Consider the following 20,346-nt stretch of genomic DNA (forward strand, 5'->3'; position numbering starts at 1 on the left):
CAGCAGGAAGACTGTGCCCGACAGTGCAAAAAACCGCCGTAGTAAAATGAATCTGTTGCGCATTTAATAAATTAATCACACTAATATATTACGTTCTTGTATATTTTTAAATAGATTTATAATTTTCTTTACCTATACTTGTGAAATATAAGCACAATGAGCCATATTGCAAAAAGCAATGTTCCAGTAACTTCACACATATCAAATGCCCAGGGGATATGAGGTACATTGTCTAAAAATATGTCTGGCAATGGAGGATATTTTTTCATATCAGGCACTCTGTCGTGGACAATAACCATCACAAAGGCAGTAATCCATGTGACGATAAACAAATATCCCAAACTAATAACTGTTTTCCAAATTTCAGGTGGTAAATGAGAAGCATGTCCGTCCTCCGATACAGAAGCTGAATAAAACTCATGCTCTATGGACGCTTCATAATTTGTACCAATACTGGGCATCTAAAATAAGATTATTTCAAATATAGTGTCATCTATCCTTCCATCAAAAAGAATTAATTCAAAGAAATTTCTATTTACCTCATGTTTATTCTGTTGAGTATAAAAATTTGGCGAAGGAGACAGATCCATATATCCCAAATCAAATAGAACAGCAACATTATCCCTCTGTAATTGCTTTATAGCGAGATATAATTTTTTTATAGTACCCATCTTCTTTATGTTCATAATATTTGATTTTAAGTCTTCCTCTTTTAAAGTCAACAGCACTTTTCCATCAATTTCATGAAAGTAAAATAAATCTGCGTATTCCTCATAACCATTTTTCTCAAGCCATATCTTTACATCGAAGCATGTCCATTCGACGACGTTTCTCCCTGTCATGTCCATGTTATTGTAACGTATTTACCCTGCGTAAAGAAACAGTTTTAGGTACACATTTACATTATCGTAAACCGATTACCTTATTATAATAAATAGATGACCTTGTGACATGGAGCAATCGCTTTGCCAATTACATAATATAGCACATTTTGTTAGAACTTTATCGATATGTGTAGTAAATAAAATGAGAGGAGAGTCACAAGGTCAAACACTGTGACAAACCGATGCCGGTTTGATTGAGGAAGCTATGAGACAGTATATACTTAACCCCTCGTGCTGCGAAGATTAAATAGCCTACCTGAAAAAAAACTGTGCGCCGGAATCGTCGGTGATATCTTATCAGAACATTTTCGTGCGTTTAACGTGCATGCCACCATGCCACCACGATTATTCTTATCAAGGTAAATCATACGTTGGCAGTATTTATGTTAACACGCACAAAGGAGCCATCGATCGCGATGTAGCGCGAATCGAGATCTACTAATTACCGGCAATGTACTCCGCGGCCTCATTTAAGAGGTTGGCGCGATGCAACAATGCGATATTAATATTTACGTCACGTCGTTATTATACGCGAGAAATATTATTGGAGCGCGACTTCGAACGCTCGATAAGGAAGGCTTGGTTGTGTTGTTGTTGCCGCTGCTGTATACTACACAGCTGTACGAGATCAATGTGATAACAATGGTCCTAGAATGTCGCGATTCCAAATAACGAAATGATTCATCATGATGATTCTTCGAACAGAGATATAAAAGGAAATTATTCATGAAAGATTATTTTTTTCTCCTCGATCTCTCTCGCGGGTAATTTCCTTCGCCGAACAATGTTGCAGGGTTATATACAGGGTGTTTCAGGAGGAATGCTCAGTATTCTAGGACATACTAATATTTTTATCAAAAAAGTTTATATAAATATATGTGTCCTATACTAGATGGTTATAAAGATACATACAGCGTGTTCAATTTTAAAAACGAATACATTTATTAACTTATTAGTAGAACCAAATTCTATGAAACAATTACTTTTAAATTTTCAAATATCTCGCCACCGATCCCAATACATTTTGCAGCTCGCATATGAAAGGTTGCGTGTTGTTAAAAAAAAAAATGTTTTTATACACATCTATATATAAAAACTTTTTTGATTAAAATGATGTGTATATTTTATGTCCTAGAATATTTTGACCATTCCTTCTGAAACATCCTGTATATCTAACTCTGAAATTTACGATAATTTACTTATAAATTACTTATATTTTGAAGCATTGAAAGTTCGAGCGAAGAAAAAGAAAGAGATTGTTGAAAAATATGTGACAAGTACAGGTATATTAGATAAGAAAAATACGACTTTTACACACATATATATAACACAATGCTATCTTTAAGTTATTTTTTTATGTATGCTAATCTCATTTTTACGTACCCAATGAGCAGACAATATCTTTTAAATGTATATTATTAAATGTATTATTAAATGTTACATTTTATAATATATTAATAATATTTGAAATGTTATTTATTTTAATATTTATTGTTCATATTAATTGTACATTGTACAATTGCTAGTAAAAATAATATTTATTTTATTACTTATTTTACAAGAAATATTCATTATTTTTTCCAAATGTTAATATAAACATTTTTGTAATGATTAAAAGGGGACTCTTAACCCATTATATTTTTGTTTTTAAAAATATTGTTGAAAAACATTTTTAAAAATATTGTCATTGGATAGTTATAAAAGTCATGAACATCTAATTTTAAAAATACGTTTTTTTTTTTAACTGAATTGTATAGATCAAAGTATGCGTGTAATTTTTGTGTAACAAAATGTACACTATATATATATTTTGTGCTAAGTTTTTATGAAACAACCGTATGTATATTTATATAATATGTATCGAGACATTTTTGATCTCCCTTTCCCCGTCCCAGATTGGACAAATTTTACGCTACACGTTACGAGGATCTCGTTATTTCCTATGTTTGACTTGTTTTGCGTGCATGACACGCTTATTCCTGATGTTAAAAAACCGTATTAAAGAAACCGTTATTTAAAATGGCAGCACGTCATCCTGTTGCTTGCGCTGTACTTTTTCGTATCTTTTCTCCCGCGCTTTGCTTCTTTCCCTCCAAATATGAAATGCGTTTCTTTTATTATTTATTATTTGTTATTTTAAATAAAAAAGAACGCAAAAGAAAATTTTAATACATATCCAAGATAGCACACAATAATATTTATAAAATATATATAAAATATTTATAATAATTATTTGAATATTTTTTAAATATTTATCAAATATCTGCCCATTTCAACTCTATGTACACATCTTCTATTTGTCAAACGAGATGCATATAAAATAAATATTGTAGATAGTGACAGAGAAAAAGAAACGAAAAAATTAAAATAAAAGTGCGATCAAAATAAATAAATCTAATCCTATATCTTTTATCATTCGCCACTAAAGGGCCATTTGCTTATAGGCTGAATGCTCTTTTTTTCATCGTGTCTACACAACCATATCCGGGCGATGGTCCCTTGCACGTGTAACCCTATTTAACAGCCGTGACTCCGACGACGGGGTCGACGGTCGACGTCATCAACCGATCATCAACTTCAACGTCAGTCCGTCAGTCGTCGCGCGTACGTCAAAGTCGATAGCGTGTATGTGTGTGTATGCCGAGGGGTACTCGACGTGCTGAGTTGGCAGTCTTGACAAGGCAGTTCCCCCGCTAACTGTTGATTTGCATGTCGTACGTACACATTTGTAGCGCGAGCCCGGATAATGTTACGAATGAATGTACTTAAACGGTCTATCACTTAAAATAACGCCGGAGTACTTAATGAGCGATGAGCGGACAGAAGTTCCAGTATGACGAGAGCGGAGGGACATTCTTTTATTTTCTGCTCTCGTTTTTGGCGTTACTGCTGGTACCCGGGACCTACTATCTCTGGCCACGTTGCCCGAAGCAAGGTTAGAGATCACGATGAGATCCTAATTTTCAGATGAAGTAATTTACCATCAGCACGATGTCACGATGGGGATCATTTTTTTCGTTCGTTTTTAGATTCCTTCACCTCATCTCACTCCATCAGGGCAATGTTACATTCGCCGTCCCACATACTCGTCGCTCGGGGGATCATTTTCTTCGTTCGTTTTTAGATTCCTTCACCTCATCTCACTCCATCAGGGCAATGTTACATTCGCCTAATCTAAGAAAACGAAAATATTTGATTCGGTTACTTATCGAGTTTTATACGTATAATATTAATATCTATATTAATTGATTAATCTAGTCACATTACAAGTAATTACATTTATAAGACACTATCCTGTATTACATAAAATTTATATGAAAATCATAGTCACAGATTTTGATATTTTACTTGTTTGTCCAGTCTTAATTTGTCTTTTAAGAATGCAAAAGTTTAAAATTGGAGAGACTTTGTTTTCGTTTAAATATTTTAAAGATGTATTAATTTCAAGATTTTTTTCTCTCTCTCTAATATGTACAATAAAACTTTTATTAAAATTTACTTCTTATTAACAAGTTCTACAATAGTAATTTTTCACAATGTTGATAATTAGAATTGAGAGCAAAATTAAAATACTTGAATAAATATGTAATAGATTATTGGTATGTAAACGTATATAGAAAAGTGTATTATATATTTAGTTTTGTATATTCTTTAATATTTTATTGTAATGTTACTATGTGAACTTACATATTCCTATAGTTATATTAAAAATATCTTCATAATATATTATTCAAATAAATAGACAAAGAATATGTCTTTTTTGTGATTAGCATTGCTTAAATATAACATAATAAATAATTTTGAATCATAAAACTATCATGAAAGTATCTCAAGATAAGAATGTTTTTTTATTGTTGTATTAATAATTTTTTTAATTTTACTCAGATCCTGACCAGTTAGTCAAAGAATGTCAGTGCGATGGATGTAAAAAGAAAAAAGTTATCCTTCAGGCAAATAAACCTTGGAAGGAAACTAAGGCTTTGTTTACGTAAGTTCTTATCATACGTGAAAAATAATATACAGATCTGTGATTTACACAATTATGTATAAAAGTTATATGTTTCTCTTATCTTTTTGTGCTAATAAAATTATATTATTATTAGGAAATTTCTAATAATTCTGGGATGGGCCATCTTGATATTCTTAGCGTATAAAGTGTCCCAGTTTGATTATGAAATGGCCAATTTTGATCCATATGAAATACTAAATGTACCAGCTGTGAGTATAGAATAAAATTTATATGCATAGTATTTGTTGCACATAATAAAAATTAATGCTAAGCTTTCAATTATAGGGTTCTTCACAAAGTGAAATTAGGAAAGCTTATCGCAAGCTATCATTAATTCTTCATCCTGATAAAGAAACTGGAAATGAAAAGGCTTTTATGAAGTTAACTAAAGGTGAAAAGCAACGAGATTTGTAGAGAGATTGTATGCACAGAATTGAAAAGATACAACATAATGTATATGTTAAACATATTTTATATCACATTTATTGCACACAAATAATCCTACACATGTAGAATGACCTATGATACAGATTGTGTTAGAGAAAAGTACCTGCACTTGAAATTAATCTTATAACAACTAAAAATTTAACATCACATTTAATTTTTGAAAATTATTACACTAGTATCAAGTTGTCACTATTAATATTCTAAATTTGGATATAAGTTAACTAAATTGTTTTTTTTTTCGTTAACAAAAATAGCTTACCAAGCTTTAACGGATGATGAGGCACGAAAAAATTGGGAAAAGTATGGAAATCCAGATGGTCCAGGGGCAATGAGTTTTGGTATAGCTTTGCCTTCCTGGATTGTCGAAAAAGAGAATTCAGTGTGGGTCTTAGGACTATATGCATTAGTGTTCATGGTTGCTTTACCAACAGTTGTAGGAATGTGGTGGTACAAGAGCATTCGCTACACTGGTGATCAAGTAATTGGCATTTTTATATGCCAAAGTAAATCTACATAGTGACAAATTGTGTACTAGTTATTATATGTATTTATATTTCTAGGTTCTCTTGACAACAACTGAGATGTATTACTTTTTCTTCGTGAAAACTCCATCTATGTCGTTGAAGAGAGTCATCATGATACTTGCTGCTTCCTTTGAATTTTTCAAGAAACGCAATGCAGAAATAATTGAGAGACATACTGACATTGAAGAAGTTCCTTCGGTAAATTTGATTTTATTTGACATCCCAATATTTTTTTATTTTTTTTCTTAAATAAGTATACAATTTATTACATAACAATTATTATGTAACAATTTATTATATATATATTTTTTTTTCATATTCATATTTCAGCTTATCAAACAGTTACCCAATTTGGGAGAGAAAAACAAAGAAGTACCACTATGCCACTTGTATTCAATTAAAGCTAGAGCCTTATTGCATGCACATTTATCACGTATACCGCTCAATCCTGAAACACTAGATAAAGACAGACAGTATATTGTAAAAAAATGTCCATATTTGATTCAAGAAATGGTTGCCTGTGTTCATCAGGTTATACTTTTAGCTTATGCTAGGAGAGGTGAGTGTTTATTTTCTTTTAAATAATAACATACATGATTTTATAATATATATGTAGAATAGATAACCAACTAATAAATTTTTATTATAGTACCACGGGTGCCAACCATAACTACTATAGAGAACTGTATGAAATTATGTCCAATGATTGTCCAAGGATTCTGGGAATTCAAAAACCCTCTCCTTCAATTACCACACATAACTGAGGATAATTTAAAATACTTCCATGCAAAAAAGGTATTAGTGAGAAAGAAATTCTATCTATTGATAGTGTTTTTATAATTATCGATGAAAATCACACACTGATAATGTTTAGAAATAAATGTGTGACTTTTTTCTAGCGTCAAATCAAAAGTCTTCAACAATTTGCACAATTGAAAGGAGAAGAACGAAGACTGATACTTAGAAATTTATCAGACAGTCAGTACGAAGATATTATGAAAGTTCTCGGAAATATGCCGTACATAGACTTTAAAGTACGATCTGAAGGTAATTTAATCATTTTTTCTGTTACTTTCTTTTACATTAAATACATTTATATTGATTATAGTAATGTGTGACTTGTATATAGTATATTATCTTTTAACTTATTATATACATCGTATACATTTCAGTGATTGATGATGAGAATCCTACAGTCTACACTGCTGGTGCTATTGTAACTGTAACAGTATCACTGACGCGGAAAAATATGAGACATCTTTTTGGAGATGATTCGGTCAACGAACAAACGATGATTGACGATAATAAAACTGGTAGTGAAGTAATCGACGAAGCCTCGGAGGAGCAAAACCAATCGACGAAAGCTGCAAAGCCGGCGTGGCTTAAACAGAAGAAAGGTCAAAAGAAGTCACATAAAAAAGGTACCAACAAGAAACCCGCTCCTACTAAAAATACACAGGCACAATCCCAGACTGTAGCCAACAATACTCAGCATACTCCTAATGCAAGAAAGAAGGACGATAAGATAGAGAAGGAGTCTTCCAAGGAAAAGCTATCCGACATTAGTGACAGCGAAGCCGAGAGCGATAGAAGTGACGACGAGGATAGTCATGATAAGAAGGACGCGTCTCTCGACGACGACGATACGGAATGGGAAAAGTAAGGAGAAGAAATATTCATTTTTTTTTTATATTGTATATCAAATAATACGTTACATTACATTTTAATATATTACACTTTGTATGTATTTCGTTTATGAAATACATACAAATATTATAAATACATTCTCTTGTCTTTTAAACAGATTCCAACAGAGAATTTCCAAGCGAGAAAGAGTACTAGAGGGAAGGAGTAATCTATCGCACGAAGTGCATTGTCCGCTTTTTCCCGATGTTAAGCAAGAGTATTGGTGGGTCTATATCTGTGATCGCAAAAGTCAAACGCTGTTGACAACCCCTATACACGTCACATCCTTAGCACAGTTTGAAGAAGTGCAGCTAAGATTCACAGCACCACGCTGGCCAGGCCTGTATACATTTACCGTGTGTTTACGTAGCGATTCGTATCTGGGTTTTGATCAAGCTCAGGATATCAAAGTAAGTGATTTAAACACAACAATATACAGTGCAAAGTATCGTTTTTTTTTTTTTTTTTGTACACTTGATACAACAATGTATCGATTTGTATTGCCTTATAGTTGGACGTAAAGGAAGCACCAGAAGTACCGACCGAGCATCCGCAATGGGACATCTCGGACGAAGAAACCGCCGAGGATGTGGATGCAGCTGATGAACATTCCGAGTTCACGACCGACGAGGACATTAGTGACAATGAATAATATCTGTTTCTCAGACATGTGATTGGAATAGATATTCTAAAAGTCCGCATTTTCCTCTTTTTTTACATTCTCGAATTTAATGTACAATGGACTTTTATACAGAATTGCATAATCGTTGATGTATGTGGACAATCTAGGACAAAATAGTCTGGTGTGTAAGATTTGTCAGTGTGGAGAAAGTAATAGCCAATAAAGAATATGATATTTATTTTAACATCGTTGTTTAATCCTCAATTTGTGTGTGAATGCGTACAATTCTCAATTGGTATGTATATAAGTTTTCTAATAAAATATATCTTATTGTATACATATGAAACATCTATCTATTAAAATGCATTTTTCGTTAGAATTAATTAAAGACTTTATTCCTTCACAATCCAACAACGACAATCAAGAGTAATAGTATTTAAAAAATCGGGATTAAGAGAAAGTGTAGTAAAAAGTATTCACATGCGCTATATACACACACATATATAAAAAGATCGCTCAACCGTTACATTTCTTATTCCAGAAGACACAAACTTAAGCATTTGCTGATCCATTACAAGAACAGTCTAACAGAATATCGATAACTAGATAGATATATCAACAACGAAAACGAGATGAACATATTTCGTGCAACACAAGTAAGTACATTATATATTTTGGATATATATATATATTGGTCATTCACTTTGATTTTATTAAATATCGCGTGTCTATATTTCAGGTATTTAAAGCCTACTTTATCCTTTACTTTTTTCTAAACATCATGATTGTTGTTGCACTTGAGGAAGGTAAGTTATTACAAGAGAAGAAAATGATTTGAGATAAAATGCGAGTTTATGAAATTATTTGAGACATACAAATATTGTTTACATATATATTCACATTCTGTATTAAATTAAATATATACATATTGTATATAAAATTCATCATATGTTATATATATTTTTCACAGCCGCTATTTTTTTTTTTTTTTTTTTTTTTTTTTTTTTTTTTTACTTTATAAAAATTTTGTTATAATATTATATATAATCAAAATTATGTACATGAGTGCAGAAAATATAAAATATTGCATATCTCTCATGTGCTAATTTGATTTATTGATCAAAATAGAAAATGGCAATTTGTAGACAATTGCGAATTTGATCAAGATGACTAATACATCTGGTGCTTGCTTGTCAATCAAATAGCCACGTGATAGCCAATCATGTATGTGGAAACTGGATATGTAAAACGTGGAGTTGCGAGAGCATTGTCTGATCCATGCAAAACTATATTTCAACAATTCCGAACAATCTAAAATTGAAATTACTGAAGTTAGGACCTTCCGCGAGATGAATCTAACGAGAACGCAAAATATAAAGCGAGAGTGACAATGCAAATGCGGATTCAAACGCGGAGTCGTGTTTGACTGACTTTGGATTTCCTAGGATCTTTTTTTTCTCGTATGTCTCTTTGTCGCTACTTCTCTTTTTCCGTGCTTTTCATCGAGAAAATGCATCATCGAGAGTGGTGCCATTATTTTCCGTTGACGCTTTTAGTAACACAGCCGCTATTTTTATTTTTTTTTATTTTTTTATATATATTTTACGTAATAAAAATATCTATATTTCTTACACATCATTACATCTATAACATATAATGAATATGTTATAGAATGTTTGTAAATAAACTTATATATATGTATATATAAAGCCCTTCTTTTACATGAAAAAAATTTATTTAAAAAAATGTACTCTTTTTTTAGAAAATAACTGAAAATTCTAAAATAAATATATTTCTAGGTCGGAACGATAAATATCAAATAATAAAATCGGAACAATTGCTAAATAAGCCAGTTTACACGTTCGTTAAAACCGATAAACATGCCAATATCAAGTGGGGCGTGCGGCATTATGTTCCACGTACATTAAGATGAATGGATTTCCATTAAATACATTAAAATATGGAAATTAAAATATGTGTGCGTTCTATATTTTTAATCATAGTTCCAAATTAACTATTTTGTCACATTTTTTCTGCATTTCAACCATCAATTTGTCTATCCTAAAAAATTAGAACCTAAAATAAATTTGTCCTGAAAATTGAACAATATTATAACTGGAGAAAACTTACCTGTAACGTATGACCAAGTTATCATATATTACATTGTCTTCTGATTGGATAATCTTATCTAGCTCAGTGGTAGAAATATTCAAGGATTGATTGTTAGACCGCTGAGGAGATACATCCGATTGTGCGATTAACTGATATTCTTTCCAATATAATTTCGTCATGACGGTAACAGAATCAAATATTTTTTCCAGCTTCAACAATCCATCATTTAATTGATCTATTTGCCTATTGAAAATATATATGCATTTGTTATAAAAGTAAAAACTTAGATTAGAGTAGAGAATATTTTAATCTTTATTTAACGATGCATAAAATCAGTCATAAAATAAAACTTTTAATACCTTATAATGTCGATTATATTTTTATCATGCAGTAACACTTCGCGTGTAGTCAAGAATGCAAACACTAATTTTACCATGTCTAGTGGCTTTGCTGTCTTATAAGGACTTTCTTTTTTGAATTCCAAATATATATCACACATCTTATCATATCTATATAAAAAAAAAAATTTAAGAATATCAAAATATGTGACAAAATATTTTATAATATTCATTACTTACAATTCTGATAAATCCCTCATATAATCGATACTTTGAGCTTTATTTCTCAATTTATCATTATCTTTTTTCAAAGACATAAATTGCATCTTTATTTGATCGGCTGCACTAACTAATTTATCAACTTTATTAAAATAGGTCTGTGTTTTTCTTCTATCAATCGCGTCTTCGCCCATCAAGTTCATATACTTAATACGAATTGTATGCACTTGATTTATAAGGGCCTTTGTATTTTCCAATGTCATTTCCATGTTTGTATTAAACACATCAATTTTTTGATGCAATAAATCTCTGGAATATGTTAAATATATGTTACATTATGTAATACTATATATTTTTATAATTTATAAATTGTGTAAAAATATATATATGGATGAAACAATTAATATGTTGTAAAGGACTTACATATTTATACTAAGAGCAAAAACGTATAATTGAAATAAGTTCACTTCTTTAGTCGCGAAGTATATCGCATTGCGGTAATAATCTTTCAATACTTCATAATTTAATTCATTTTTTGATTGTATTATCATTTTTTCCACTGCTATAGGAATATTTGATTTAGGTGCATCTTCTATTAAACAACATCCATTTCTGAAGAGAAAGAAAATGTGATCCTACAACAAAATTGTAATAGATTTAAAGATAATGTTTTACCTTGTGTATCATCATATATAAATGACAAATATACATACCTTAATTTGCGAAATGACTGATGCAGTACTTTCAGTAAGCATAACACCATTGTAATTTGTTAGTGTTTGATGCTTGACTTCGATATTAGTATCTTTTTCTATTAATAACTGAAGATCTCTGATAGTAGTAGCATTATCAATCTCGTATGTATTAATCTTGTAAAAAGGCACGCAGAAAATGTATACTATCTATATGCAAAAAATACAGATTAAAAGAGAAAAAACAAGAATAAAATGTATTAAGCTTCTACACATACATACCTTGTTTGATAATGCATGTTGCAACATTGTAAATACCACCAAATGGGATGTACCGGATTCGTCGGTTATTCTACCTCTTTTATGTGGATTCCATTGTAAAACTAGTCTGAACCATTGAACCATTTTGTTACGGAGACAACTTGTAGGAAGAAATATAAAAATATTAGATATATATAAAAAACATATCTCTCAAACAAAAAAGATGCATAACAACACATTATTTTTACTTTCTATAAAATGAAATATTTTAACACCACATTTGTTACGCATTCAAGATTGTTAGATTACAAGGAGTGTACACAACATATTCTTACTTTGATAAGTAAGTTGGATTTTGAATATCTTTCCCAAAAACGACTTTTCCTTCCATTTCACAGGCATAAATATCATCATAGCTTTTATTCTGAATGTGTTCCATCCTGCAAAAAGTTACATTAAATTTATAATTCAACATATACTATTTTTTATAAGCTTTATCCATTACATTATATTTCTAGCTTTTTACCATTCCATGGTATGTTGCATTGTTGGTAAAAATGGCCTTGTTCCAGTTAAAAGTTCATAAAACAATATTCCTAAACTCCAGTAATCAACAGAGGAACTGTATCTCTCTTTCCAGAGAAGTTCTGGAGCAATGTAATTTAGTGTGCCGACTAAAGAAGCAGATGTACTCATTTCTCCAAGTTCTTTAGCATATCCAAGATCTATCAATTTATATGACAGCTGTAATATATATAATTTATATAAAATCATATAACTTGTTAATAATTTTCAATAAAGAAGTGACTCATTGAAACTATATTATCTTACTATATTATTTTCCTCTTGTAAGACTATGTTCTCTGGTTTTAAGTCTCGATGAGTTATATTATGTGAATGTAAATATTCCACAGCTGATGAAACTTCAGTCATTATCTTGATTGCTTCTATTTCAACAATTCCACAACAATTTTTTGGTTGATTTAAAATCTGTAAGAGGAAGTATATATTGTAATTATTTTATTAGTAATAAAATTTAGAAATGGAATTTATAAGGCAAATAACTTAAGATACAACTTTTCTTAAATCTCCTTTTTTGCAATATTCCATACACAGGACTGTCAGGTTTTCTTCCACATTTGGAAGCTTGAATGGGACACATCCTGTTTTCACAATGTTTGGATGCCTCAAACGTCTCATTATATCAACTTCATTAGCCCATCTTTTTCGTTGCACTGGAGTTAATTGTGAGTAATTCCATTTGCATTTTTTTATTGCTAAAATCATAATTATTAATTTTAGATTAATATCAATTTTTCCCTTAGAGAATCTTTTGCAAAACAATATATGAATAATTTGAAATATGTATTTATAATTATATTGTGGTTTACCGAGTTTTTCGCCAGTCTGAGCATGTGCCCAAAGTTCAACAATTCCAAAGCCTCCAGTTCCCAGAATACGCTTTAATTTCCAATTGTCACTTGACGCAATATTAGATGTCATTTCGAATTTGTAAAAAGTAAATTGCTCAATTCGTATATATATCAAATCAAACTGTGGATGACCCTTAGAAAATGCGATTTTTTTTCACGCTGATAATGGCCGCATTATTCGATTACTCTCTTTTTTATTTCTCTGAAAAATATTTATACGAATCGAAAGTAAATATTGTTAAATCTATAGTATATCTCTCTCTCCTCTCTCTCTCTCCCTCCTTTCTTATCACTCTCTCTCCTCTCTCTCTTCTCTCTCTTCTCTCTTTTTCTCTCTTCTCACCCCTTTCTCTTTTTCTCTTTCCTCTCTCGCTCTCTCTCTCTCTTTCTCTCTTCTCTCCCTATCTCTCTCTCTCTCCCTATCTCTCTCTCTCTCTCTCTCTTACCAAAAAAACAGCACAATTCTAATTCAAACTTAAATATTCTCTAATACCTAACCTAATACGAAAATCACGTTAATTTGCATATTGTGTTTATATGTTTTAATATTTTGCATTAGACATTATAATAGGCCAATATTTCACTCGTAGATATATACAATCGAACGAGTTTGTTTAATGTTCGTCATACAACGTTTTGCTGAATGTGCTGATTGGAGGAAAATTTCGGGGTTTTAGAAAATTCTCTATTCGGCAGCCAATCAGTACGTCTGACAAACTCATATGGCAAATGAAATATTAATTTTGATTATTTATATACGACAAAACATTTGTCCAGTTTCCTGATTGGTTATGGGATAGAGAATTTCTAGAATCTCTATTGAGATTTTATGATGACGCACTGAAAATTAAAGAGCGTTTGCGGTGGAACTTCTTACCAACCGTCTAGCAGTGGCATCTCAACCATGGCTGAAATCTTCAGGAGCGGTAGAGTGCGGAGAAGTGAGTGTTTGATTGCTTTCATGGTAAGTTTGTGGCATTAAAGAAGAAGAAATCATAAAATAGCGTTATTTATTTGTATTTTTGTGTACTTTATACTTTTCCAAGAAAAAAGTGAAAATTACGCTCTCAGCTGTGTTGCGATGGATTTACATATGTTTTGATCTTTAAAATTTCGTTCATATACATATGTTTCTCAATAATAAAATTATCATTAGACTGTTTTTTATTAATCATGAATAAGAAGAAAACAAGACAAATGTTCTTTCTTTTTTTTATGATACAGCATGAAATACGGTTGATGCTGTATTCTAAACTAATTGATTTTTTTAATCCATTTCCTCTAAATTGTATTCACCATATAAATGGCATTTATTTCGATTTTATTGAGAGAATGTGTAAATATGTTATATTGACAAAAAATAATGTTTAATCTTTTTTTTTATAATTTAAGTTACACCATTCAAAAAATTATCATAGTTTGTAATTATGTGTTTAATTAAGCTATTTTATTTTGTTACTTCTTGTGTTTAATTAAGCTATTTTATTTTGTTACTTCTTAAATAATAAAATTTATATATAAAGAGATGGATAATATATTTAATATGGTCCAGTCAATGATAGTAAAAATTGGCAAAATAATTTCTTGTGGAAAAATATAAATAAAAAATGTAAAATAAACTTTTTTGATAGGTTGCATGAGGAATCATTTTTTTGCCAGGTGTATTATAACTTACTGGACATTTTAGCAATATTTAATATATAATTTCTGCTATATAAATATATTTCTGATATAAAATATATTTTTACAGATAGTAGGACCGGCTGAATTATGTCACAAAATATCAGAAGGCTTACATCAGAATGCAAGAGAGAGGAGATGGAACATATCTGTGCATTTGTGCGAATCTATTGCTGATGTTGTAAAAGCAAAAATAGATATCTCTGTAGATTTTATTATTTTTGCTTCCGACTTAAGGGCTGCGCATGCCTTATCAGAAGTAAGTCTTCTTTTATACATGTGCATGCATATTTTTAGTGTATTATTTTATTGTTATTATTTTTTGTTATTTATTAATTACTATTAGTCAATTATTATTAATCACTTTAGTAATTATCATTAATTTTTAAGATAGAAGCTAATATAGCCATAATAGATGAACACTACATAATCTCTGGTGCAACTTGTTTAGTAAATTGCAATGGAATGTGTAATGTTATGGGATTGATTCATAAATCAAAAGCACTTTGTCACAAGTACAATATTCGTTTCCTCTCTGCCAATGTTCTTGTAAGAATTTTTATGTATATTATCGGAGTTTTTTTATTACAATTATTTTACTCAAGCATTTATATCTAAAATTCTATCTTTTATTTCAGGATATGCAATCCTGTATCTATTTAGGGAGCAGGATTTTTAATATAATGGAAGGAATATTGGGATTAAATAGCGGTATACCAGTTATTGGGACAGTGGCACAATATACCTAAAATGCACAACGAGATACTGTATAGAATGACTCGTATTGATGATTTACACTGTATTCTACTTAAAGACTAAATGTAATACTGTCTACGTTTTTCCTCCAATTTCAATATTACTCAAGTCGCTAAAACTAGAGCTTATATATTGTAAGATGAAAAAATCAACTGGTAAAGCCTATGCCTCTAGCCAGGAGGACAGTGAGAATGACAGTGATGTAACTGAATGCAGTATCGGGAGTAATTCTACCGCTGGCACTCATCGTAGCGATACACCTACTCGAAGCGCTCGTTACAGACGAAAGGGTCGTCGCAGAAGTAAAACAGCCAAATACAAGCCTTCTACAGACAAGCCATTATACAAATATTGCTGTAACGTTAAGGAGGATCACGGTCAACCATTATTTGGCGTGCAATTTAATTATAATTTGAAGGAGGGCGAGCCGTTGATATTCGCTTCTGTGGGCAGTAATCGCGTGAGCATTTACGAGTGCCCGCAAAGTGGAAATATACGACTGCAACAGTGTTATGCCGATCCCGATACGGAGGAAAATTTTTACACCTGCGCTTGGACGTACGATGACTCCGGGAAGCCTCTATTATCCGTGGCCGGTTCACGCGGAGTCATACGAATTATTAATCCCTCGACAATGACCTGCATCAAACACTATATTGGTCATGGACATGCGATAAACGAGCTAAAGATTCATCCGAAGGATCCAAATATATTGCTGTCTGCATCGAAGGATCACGCTTTAAGACTATGGAATATCAAGACAGATGTGTGCATCGCGATTTTTGGTGGCGTGGAGGGACATCGTGACGAAGTACTGAGCGCCGATTTCGACATACGAGGTCAACGAATCATTTCGTGCGGGATGGACCACGCTCTCAAGCTATGGTCTCTAATCAAACCAGACATGCAGGAGGCGATAAAGCAGTCCTATCATTGCAACCCCAGCCGTAACGGCAGACCTTTCGATTCGATACTCCAACATTTTCCAGACTTTACCACTCGCGATGTTCATCGAAACTATGTCGATTGCGTGAAATGGTTCGGTGATTTTATTCTCAGCAAATCCTGCGAGAACTGCATTGTGTGTTGGAAACCGGGTAGACTCGAGGATTCGCAATTGCGTAACGGAGAAACGAGCGCGACAGTCATGCATCGTTTCGAGTTTAAGGAATGCGATATTTGGTTTATACGTTTCTCCATGGATTTCTGGCAACGCACAATCGCATTAGGTAATCAGGTCGGTCGCACTTACGTTTGGGATTTGGACATGGAAGAACCTGGGCAAGCGCGCTGCTGGTCTCTCCAGCATCCTCGTTGCACTGCACCGATCCGCCAAACTAGCTTAAGTCGAGACGGCTCCGTATTATTGTGCGTCTGCGATGACGCGACTATTTGGAGATGGAATCGCGATCATTGATTTTATTCAAATTTGTTTTATTCATTTTATGACAAAGAAGACGTGCCTTTGCATGTATATTTGCAATAATTTGAATGTAAAGACAATTTAACTGATTTATTTATAGGGATTAAAAATTTTTTAACAAACGTATCTATAATACATATATATACATTCGATAAATTGCATCCCTGATAAATATCTGAAAGTTTTAATATTTATCTGTTTCAATTTGGTGGTCTCCACTTAGCTATTGTAATTTTATAATAAAAAATCGCAGTTATATAAATTATGAAAGTAGGTTTAGGTTTTTTAGTTGTCAAATACAAGCCTTCTACAGACAAGCCATTATACAAATATTGCTGTAACGTTAAGGAGGATCACGGTCAACCATTATTTGGCGTGCAATTTAATTATAATTTGAAGGAGGGCGAGCCGTTGATATTCGCTTCTGTGGGCAGTAATCGCGTGAGCATTTACGAGTGCCCGCAAAGTGGAAATATACGACTGCAACAGTGTTATGCCGATCCCGATACGGAGGAAAATTTTTACACCTGCGCTTGGACGTACGATGACTCCGGGAAGCCTCTATTATCCGTGGCCGGTTCACGCGGAGTCATACGAATTATTAATCCCTCGACAATGACCTGCATCAAACACTATATTGGTCATGGACATGCGATAAACGAGCTAAAGATTCATCCGAAGGATCCAAATATATTGCTGTCTGCATCGAAGGATCACGCTTTAAGACTATGGAATATCAAGACAGATGTGTGCATCGCGATTTTTGGTGGCGTGGAGGGACATCGTGACGAAGTACTGAGCGCCGATTTCGACATACGAGGTCAACGAATCATTTCGTGCGGGATGGACCACGCTCTCAAGCTATGGTCTCTAATCAAACCAGACATGCAGGAGGCGATAAAGCAGTCCTATCATTGCAACCCCAGCCGTAACGGCAGACCTTTCGATTCGATACTCCAACATTTTCCAGACTTTACCACTCGCGATGTTCATCGAAACTATGTCGATTGCGTGAAATGGTTCGGTGATTTTATTCTCAGCAAATCCTGCGAGAACTGCATTGTGTGTTGGAAACCGGGTAGACTCGAGGATTCGCAATTGCGTAACGGAGAAACGAGCGCGACAGTCATGCATCGTTTCGAGTTTAAGGAATGCGATATTTGGTTTATACGTTTCTCCATGGATTTCTGGCAACGCACAATCGCATTAGGTAATCAGGTCGGTCGCACTTACGTTTGGGATTTGGACATGGAAGAACCTGGGCAAGCGCGCTGCTGGTCTCTCCAGCATCCTCGTTGCACTGCACCGATCCGCCAAACTAGCTTAAGTCGAGACGGCTCCGTATTATTGTGCGTCTGCGATGACGCGACTATTTGGAGATGGAATCGCGATCATTGATTTTATTCAAATTTGTTTTATTCATTTTATGACAAAGAAGACGTGCCTTTGCATGTATATTTGCAATAATTTGAATGTAAAGACAATTTAACTGATTTATTTATAGGGATTAAAAATTTTTTAACAAACGTATCTATAATACATATATATACATTCGATAAATTGCATCCCTGATAAATATCTGAAAGTTTTAATATTTATCTGTTTCAATTTGGTGGTCTCCACTTAGCTATTGTAATTTTATAATAAAAAATCGCAGTTATATAAATTATGAAAGTAGGTTTAGGTTTTTTAGTTGTGTAAATGAATGAGATTATAAGATAGAAAATTGTTTATGTATTTTGTAATATTACATTTGATATATTTATACAAAAAGCTATGAATTTCTTCTATAGCTTGCACATATTTTATATGAACTGTTCTAGATTGACATTTGTGCTTGTATGTAAACTGCCATTAGTAAACTCTAACTCTTTTGCACCAAACGTGATATAATTTCAACGAACTTTATCATATATAGTGAAAGGAGAGAACCAGTATAAATAGCAAGTCTAGCTTAGACACTGACAAGATATTTCTTTGATGTAATAGCTTACAATGTAATAATATGTAACAGGTTTTAATTTCTTTGTGCGCACGTTTGGAAGAGAATCAATTACATTAATCACTAACCATGTGGTATGAATAGTGATGAAAATTATTACATTACTAATAAAAATCAAAATAGGTTGAACGTATACAGCTCCATTCTGCAACAACTGATCAAGTAAAACTTACATTATGCAATTTTTCCTAAAAAATCCTGAACTGGTTTTATTGGACATAAAATGTTGCATATGACAAAATTGGATGCTAATAAAGAATTTTTTAAATATTTAATATTTAAACAAAAAATTCTTTTAATATTATTATTTAGATGTTTAATATAAAAAAAGCTATTTTTTATCTTTAAAACATTTATTTTTTAACTGTATTGTTTAAAAATAATGCAATTATCATAATTCAAATGTAAGCGGAAGTTGACGAAAATTTTTTTTTCTGATATAAACTAGCTAAACTAAAAATTAGGTTAGATTACCAGTCACTAACAACATTTCAATATTAATTTTATATCTTTGTAAAATAATAAAATGAATGAATAGCCAACCAATGTATGTATTGTTGATGTCGAATTTATATTGTTCTATCATCAATTCAACTTTTATTAATTTTTGACATAGAAAAATAATTATTGTAGCGTTTATTTTGGGTTAAACAGTTGGCACTATCAGGAATTACACGTTGCGAATTGTCATTCGCTTATAAGAATTTGATAAGATTCTATAATTCGGAAAATGTACAGTACACGTGTCGCATATTGTAGTTGATATAAATCTTAGATATATATCATTGTAAAAAAATATTATACAATTAAAAGTGTATCATAAGTTGCATAATAATTTATGTATAAGGTAAATAGTTTTTCTTTGAATTGTATATAAAAATGGCATAATGAGTAAATTTATCTTTCTGAGAGAAATATTATATAAAATCCAGAATTTTTTACCTGTTGCAGATGAGAGGCTTATTATTTGTGAGTCTATTTTTGATAAGCGTATTTGCAGAGCCTAATGAAATCGATCTAAAGCATTTGAAATGTTTAGGTAAAAATAAATTGCAATTTATGATAATTTTACTTTTTCTTTAATAATTTCAAAATTACAAAGTTATTAGTAGAAAAATAATTGTTGCGTCTCTCAGTTTGCAGGGCAGCTATGAAAGAATTACAAGTTGAAGTATCCAAAGCCAATCCTAACAAATTAATTGAAGTAGGTAGTTATAGGATGGATGCTGAGGGAAATACTAAACACAAAATGGTAAGA

At 31.9% G+C, this 20,346-nt stretch overlaps 7 protein-coding genes across 12 annotated transcripts in view; 5 read left to right on the top strand and 2 right to left on the bottom strand.

Moving 5' to 3' along the window:
* Positions 1-1,283, bottom strand: part of LOC115243814 (sphingomyelin synthase-related 1-like) — a 2,860-nt gene extending 1,577 nt beyond the window's left edge. The window contains exons 1-4 of one of the 2 annotated variants that reach the window (XM_029821060.1): positions 1,141-1,283; positions 540-868; positions 133-461; positions 8-52 (exon numbers count right to left, since the gene is read on the bottom strand). In XM_029821060.1, the coding sequence (XP_029676920.1) occupies positions 8-52; positions 133-461; positions 540-848 (683 nt within the window). In that variant the 5' untranslated portion in view covers positions 849-868; positions 1,141-1,283. Of the gene's footprint in view, positions 1-7; positions 53-132; positions 462-539; positions 869-943; positions 1,040-1,140 lie in introns of those variants that run through there. The other variant, XM_029821061.1, reaches the window with a different exon arrangement.
* LOC115243812 (translocation protein SEC63 homolog) lies at positions 1,122-8,507 on the top strand. 2 transcript variants are annotated; one of them, XM_029821055.1, is made up of 12 exons: positions 1,122-1,243; positions 4,770-4,872; positions 4,988-5,102; positions 5,179-5,284; positions 5,595-5,818; positions 5,901-6,062; positions 6,195-6,423; positions 6,514-6,659; positions 6,764-6,911; positions 7,037-7,523; positions 7,669-7,960; positions 8,062-8,507. In XM_029821055.1, exons 1-12 carry the CDS (start codon positions 1,210-1,212, stop codon positions 8,200-8,202), a joined length of 2,187 nt encoding a protein of 728 aa, XP_029676915.1. In that variant the 5' UTR covers positions 1,122-1,209; the 3' UTR covers positions 8,203-8,507. The 2 variants fall into 2 exon arrangements, with proteins under 2 accessions (XP_029676915.1, XP_029676914.1); XM_029821054.1 differs by lacking the exon at positions 1,122-1,243 and adding an exon at positions 3,377-3,819.
* On the bottom strand, positions 8,002-13,850 carry LOC115243813 (inhibitor of nuclear factor kappa-B kinase subunit alpha-like). Of its 3 annotated transcripts, none has more exons than XM_029821058.1 (13): positions 13,726-13,850; positions 13,186-13,429; positions 12,872-13,071; positions 12,626-12,784; positions 12,321-12,538; positions 12,130-12,234; positions 11,816-11,954; positions 11,555-11,743; positions 11,265-11,476; positions 10,863-11,150; positions 10,644-10,793; positions 10,303-10,527; positions 8,002-8,335 (listed from the first exon to the last, which is right to left on the bottom strand). In XM_029821058.1, exons 2-13 carry the CDS (start codon positions 13,295-13,297, stop codon positions 8,239-8,241), a joined length of 2,094 nt encoding a protein of 697 aa, XP_029676918.1. In that variant the 5' UTR covers positions 13,298-13,429; positions 13,726-13,850; the 3' UTR covers positions 8,002-8,238. The 3 variants fall into 3 exon arrangements, with proteins under 3 accessions (XP_029676918.1, XP_029676916.1, XP_029676919.1); XM_029821056.1 differs by having other exon boundaries at positions 13,674-13,840; XM_029821059.1 differs by lacking the exons at positions 8,002-8,335; positions 13,726-13,850 and adding an exon at positions 9,749-10,233 and having other exon boundaries at positions 13,186-13,533.
* Positions 13,851-14,083: 233 nt separating this feature from the next.
* LOC115243818 lies at positions 14,084-16,003 on the top strand. The gene is made up of 4 exons (XM_029821066.1): positions 14,084-14,191; positions 14,978-15,166; positions 15,298-15,456; positions 15,546-16,003. Exons 1-4 carry the CDS (start codon positions 14,132-14,134, stop codon positions 15,654-15,656), a joined length of 519 nt encoding a protein of 172 aa, XP_029676926.1. The 5' UTR covers positions 14,084-14,131; the 3' UTR covers positions 15,657-16,003.
* Positions 15,692-19,632, top strand: LOC115243815 (polycomb protein eed-A-like). Of its 2 annotated transcripts, none has more exons than XM_029821063.1 (2): positions 15,692-17,360; positions 18,765-19,632. In XM_029821063.1, the coding sequence occupies exon 1, from the start codon at positions 15,695-15,697 to the stop codon at positions 17,078-17,080; it is 1,386 nt and encodes a 461-aa protein (XP_029676923.1). In that variant the 5' UTR covers positions 15,692-15,694; the 3' UTR covers positions 17,081-17,360; positions 18,765-19,632. The 2 variants fall into 2 exon arrangements, with proteins under 2 accessions (XP_029676923.1, XP_029676922.1); XM_029821062.1 differs by having other exon boundaries at positions 15,706-17,366; positions 18,771-19,632.
* On the top strand, positions 17,351-18,608 carry LOC115243824 (polycomb protein EED-like). Its single transcript, XM_029821075.1, has one exon. The coding sequence runs from the start codon at positions 17,351-17,353 to the stop codon at positions 18,482-18,484; it is 1,134 nt and encodes a 377-aa protein (XP_029676935.1). The 3' UTR covers positions 18,485-18,608.
* A 114-nt stretch (positions 19,633-19,746) lies between the features above and the next one.
* The window catches only part of LOC115243816 (protein seele), a 3,204-nt gene continuing 2,604 nt past the window's right edge, over positions 19,747-20,346 (top strand). Inside the window, exons 1-3 of the mRNA XM_029821065.1 lie at positions 19,747-19,935; positions 20,040-20,127; positions 20,225-20,340. Coding sequence (XP_029676925.1) covers positions 19,927-19,935; positions 20,040-20,127; positions 20,225-20,340 — 213 coding nt within the window. The 5' untranslated portion in view covers positions 19,747-19,926. The remainder of the gene's footprint in view (positions 19,936-20,039; positions 20,128-20,224; positions 20,341-20,346) is intronic.

Source organism: Formica exsecta, unplaced genomic scaffold (genome assembly GCF_003651465.1).
Source record: "Formica exsecta isolate Colony F162 unplaced genomic scaffold, ASM365146v1 scaffold735, whole genome shotgun sequence".
Classification (NCBI taxonomy): Eukaryota; Metazoa; Arthropoda; class Insecta; order Hymenoptera; family Formicidae; genus Formica; species Formica exsecta.

Coding starts and splice junctions, on each gene's coding strand:
- LOC115243812 (XM_029821054.1), top strand. CDS start 3,696: ATGAGCGGACAGAAGTTCCAGTATGACGAGAGCGGAGGGACATTCTTT. Junction 4,873..4,987: donor GAAACTAAGGCTTTGTTTAC/GTAAGTTCTTAT, acceptor TATTATTATTAG/GAAATTTCTAATAATTCTGG. Junction 6,424..6,513: donor TTTAGCTTATGCTAGGAGAG/GTGAGTGTTTAT, acceptor TTTTTATTATAG/TACCACGGGTGCCAACCATA.
- LOC115243813 (XM_029821058.1), bottom strand. CDS start 13,297: ATGACATCTAATATTGCGTCAAGTGACAATTGGAAATTAAAGCGTATT. Junction 11,477..11,554: donor CAGTCATTTCGCAAATTAAG/GTATGTATATTT, acceptor ATTTTGTTGTAG/GATCACATTTTCTTTCTCTT. Junction 10,528..10,643: donor AATATAATCGACATTATAAG/GTATTAAAAGTT, acceptor TATTTTCAATAG/GCAAATAGATCAATTAAATG.
- LOC115243818 (XM_029821066.1), top strand. CDS start 14,132: ATGGCTGAAATCTTCAGGAGCGGTAGAGTGCGGAGAAGTGAGTGTTTG. Junction 14,192..14,977: donor AGTGTTTGATTGCTTTCATG/GTAAGTTTGTGG, acceptor ATATTTTTACAG/ATAGTAGGACCGGCTGAATT. Junction 15,167..15,297: donor CTGCGCATGCCTTATCAGAA/GTAAGTCTTCTT, acceptor TTAATTTTTAAG/ATAGAAGCTAATATAGCCAT.
- LOC115243815 (XM_029821063.1), top strand. CDS start 15,695: ATGATTTACACTGTATTCTACTTAAAGACTAAATGTAATACTGTCTAC.
- LOC115243824 (XM_029821075.1), top strand. CDS start 17,351: ATGAAAGTAGGTTTAGGTTTTTTAGTTGTCAAATACAAGCCTTCTACA.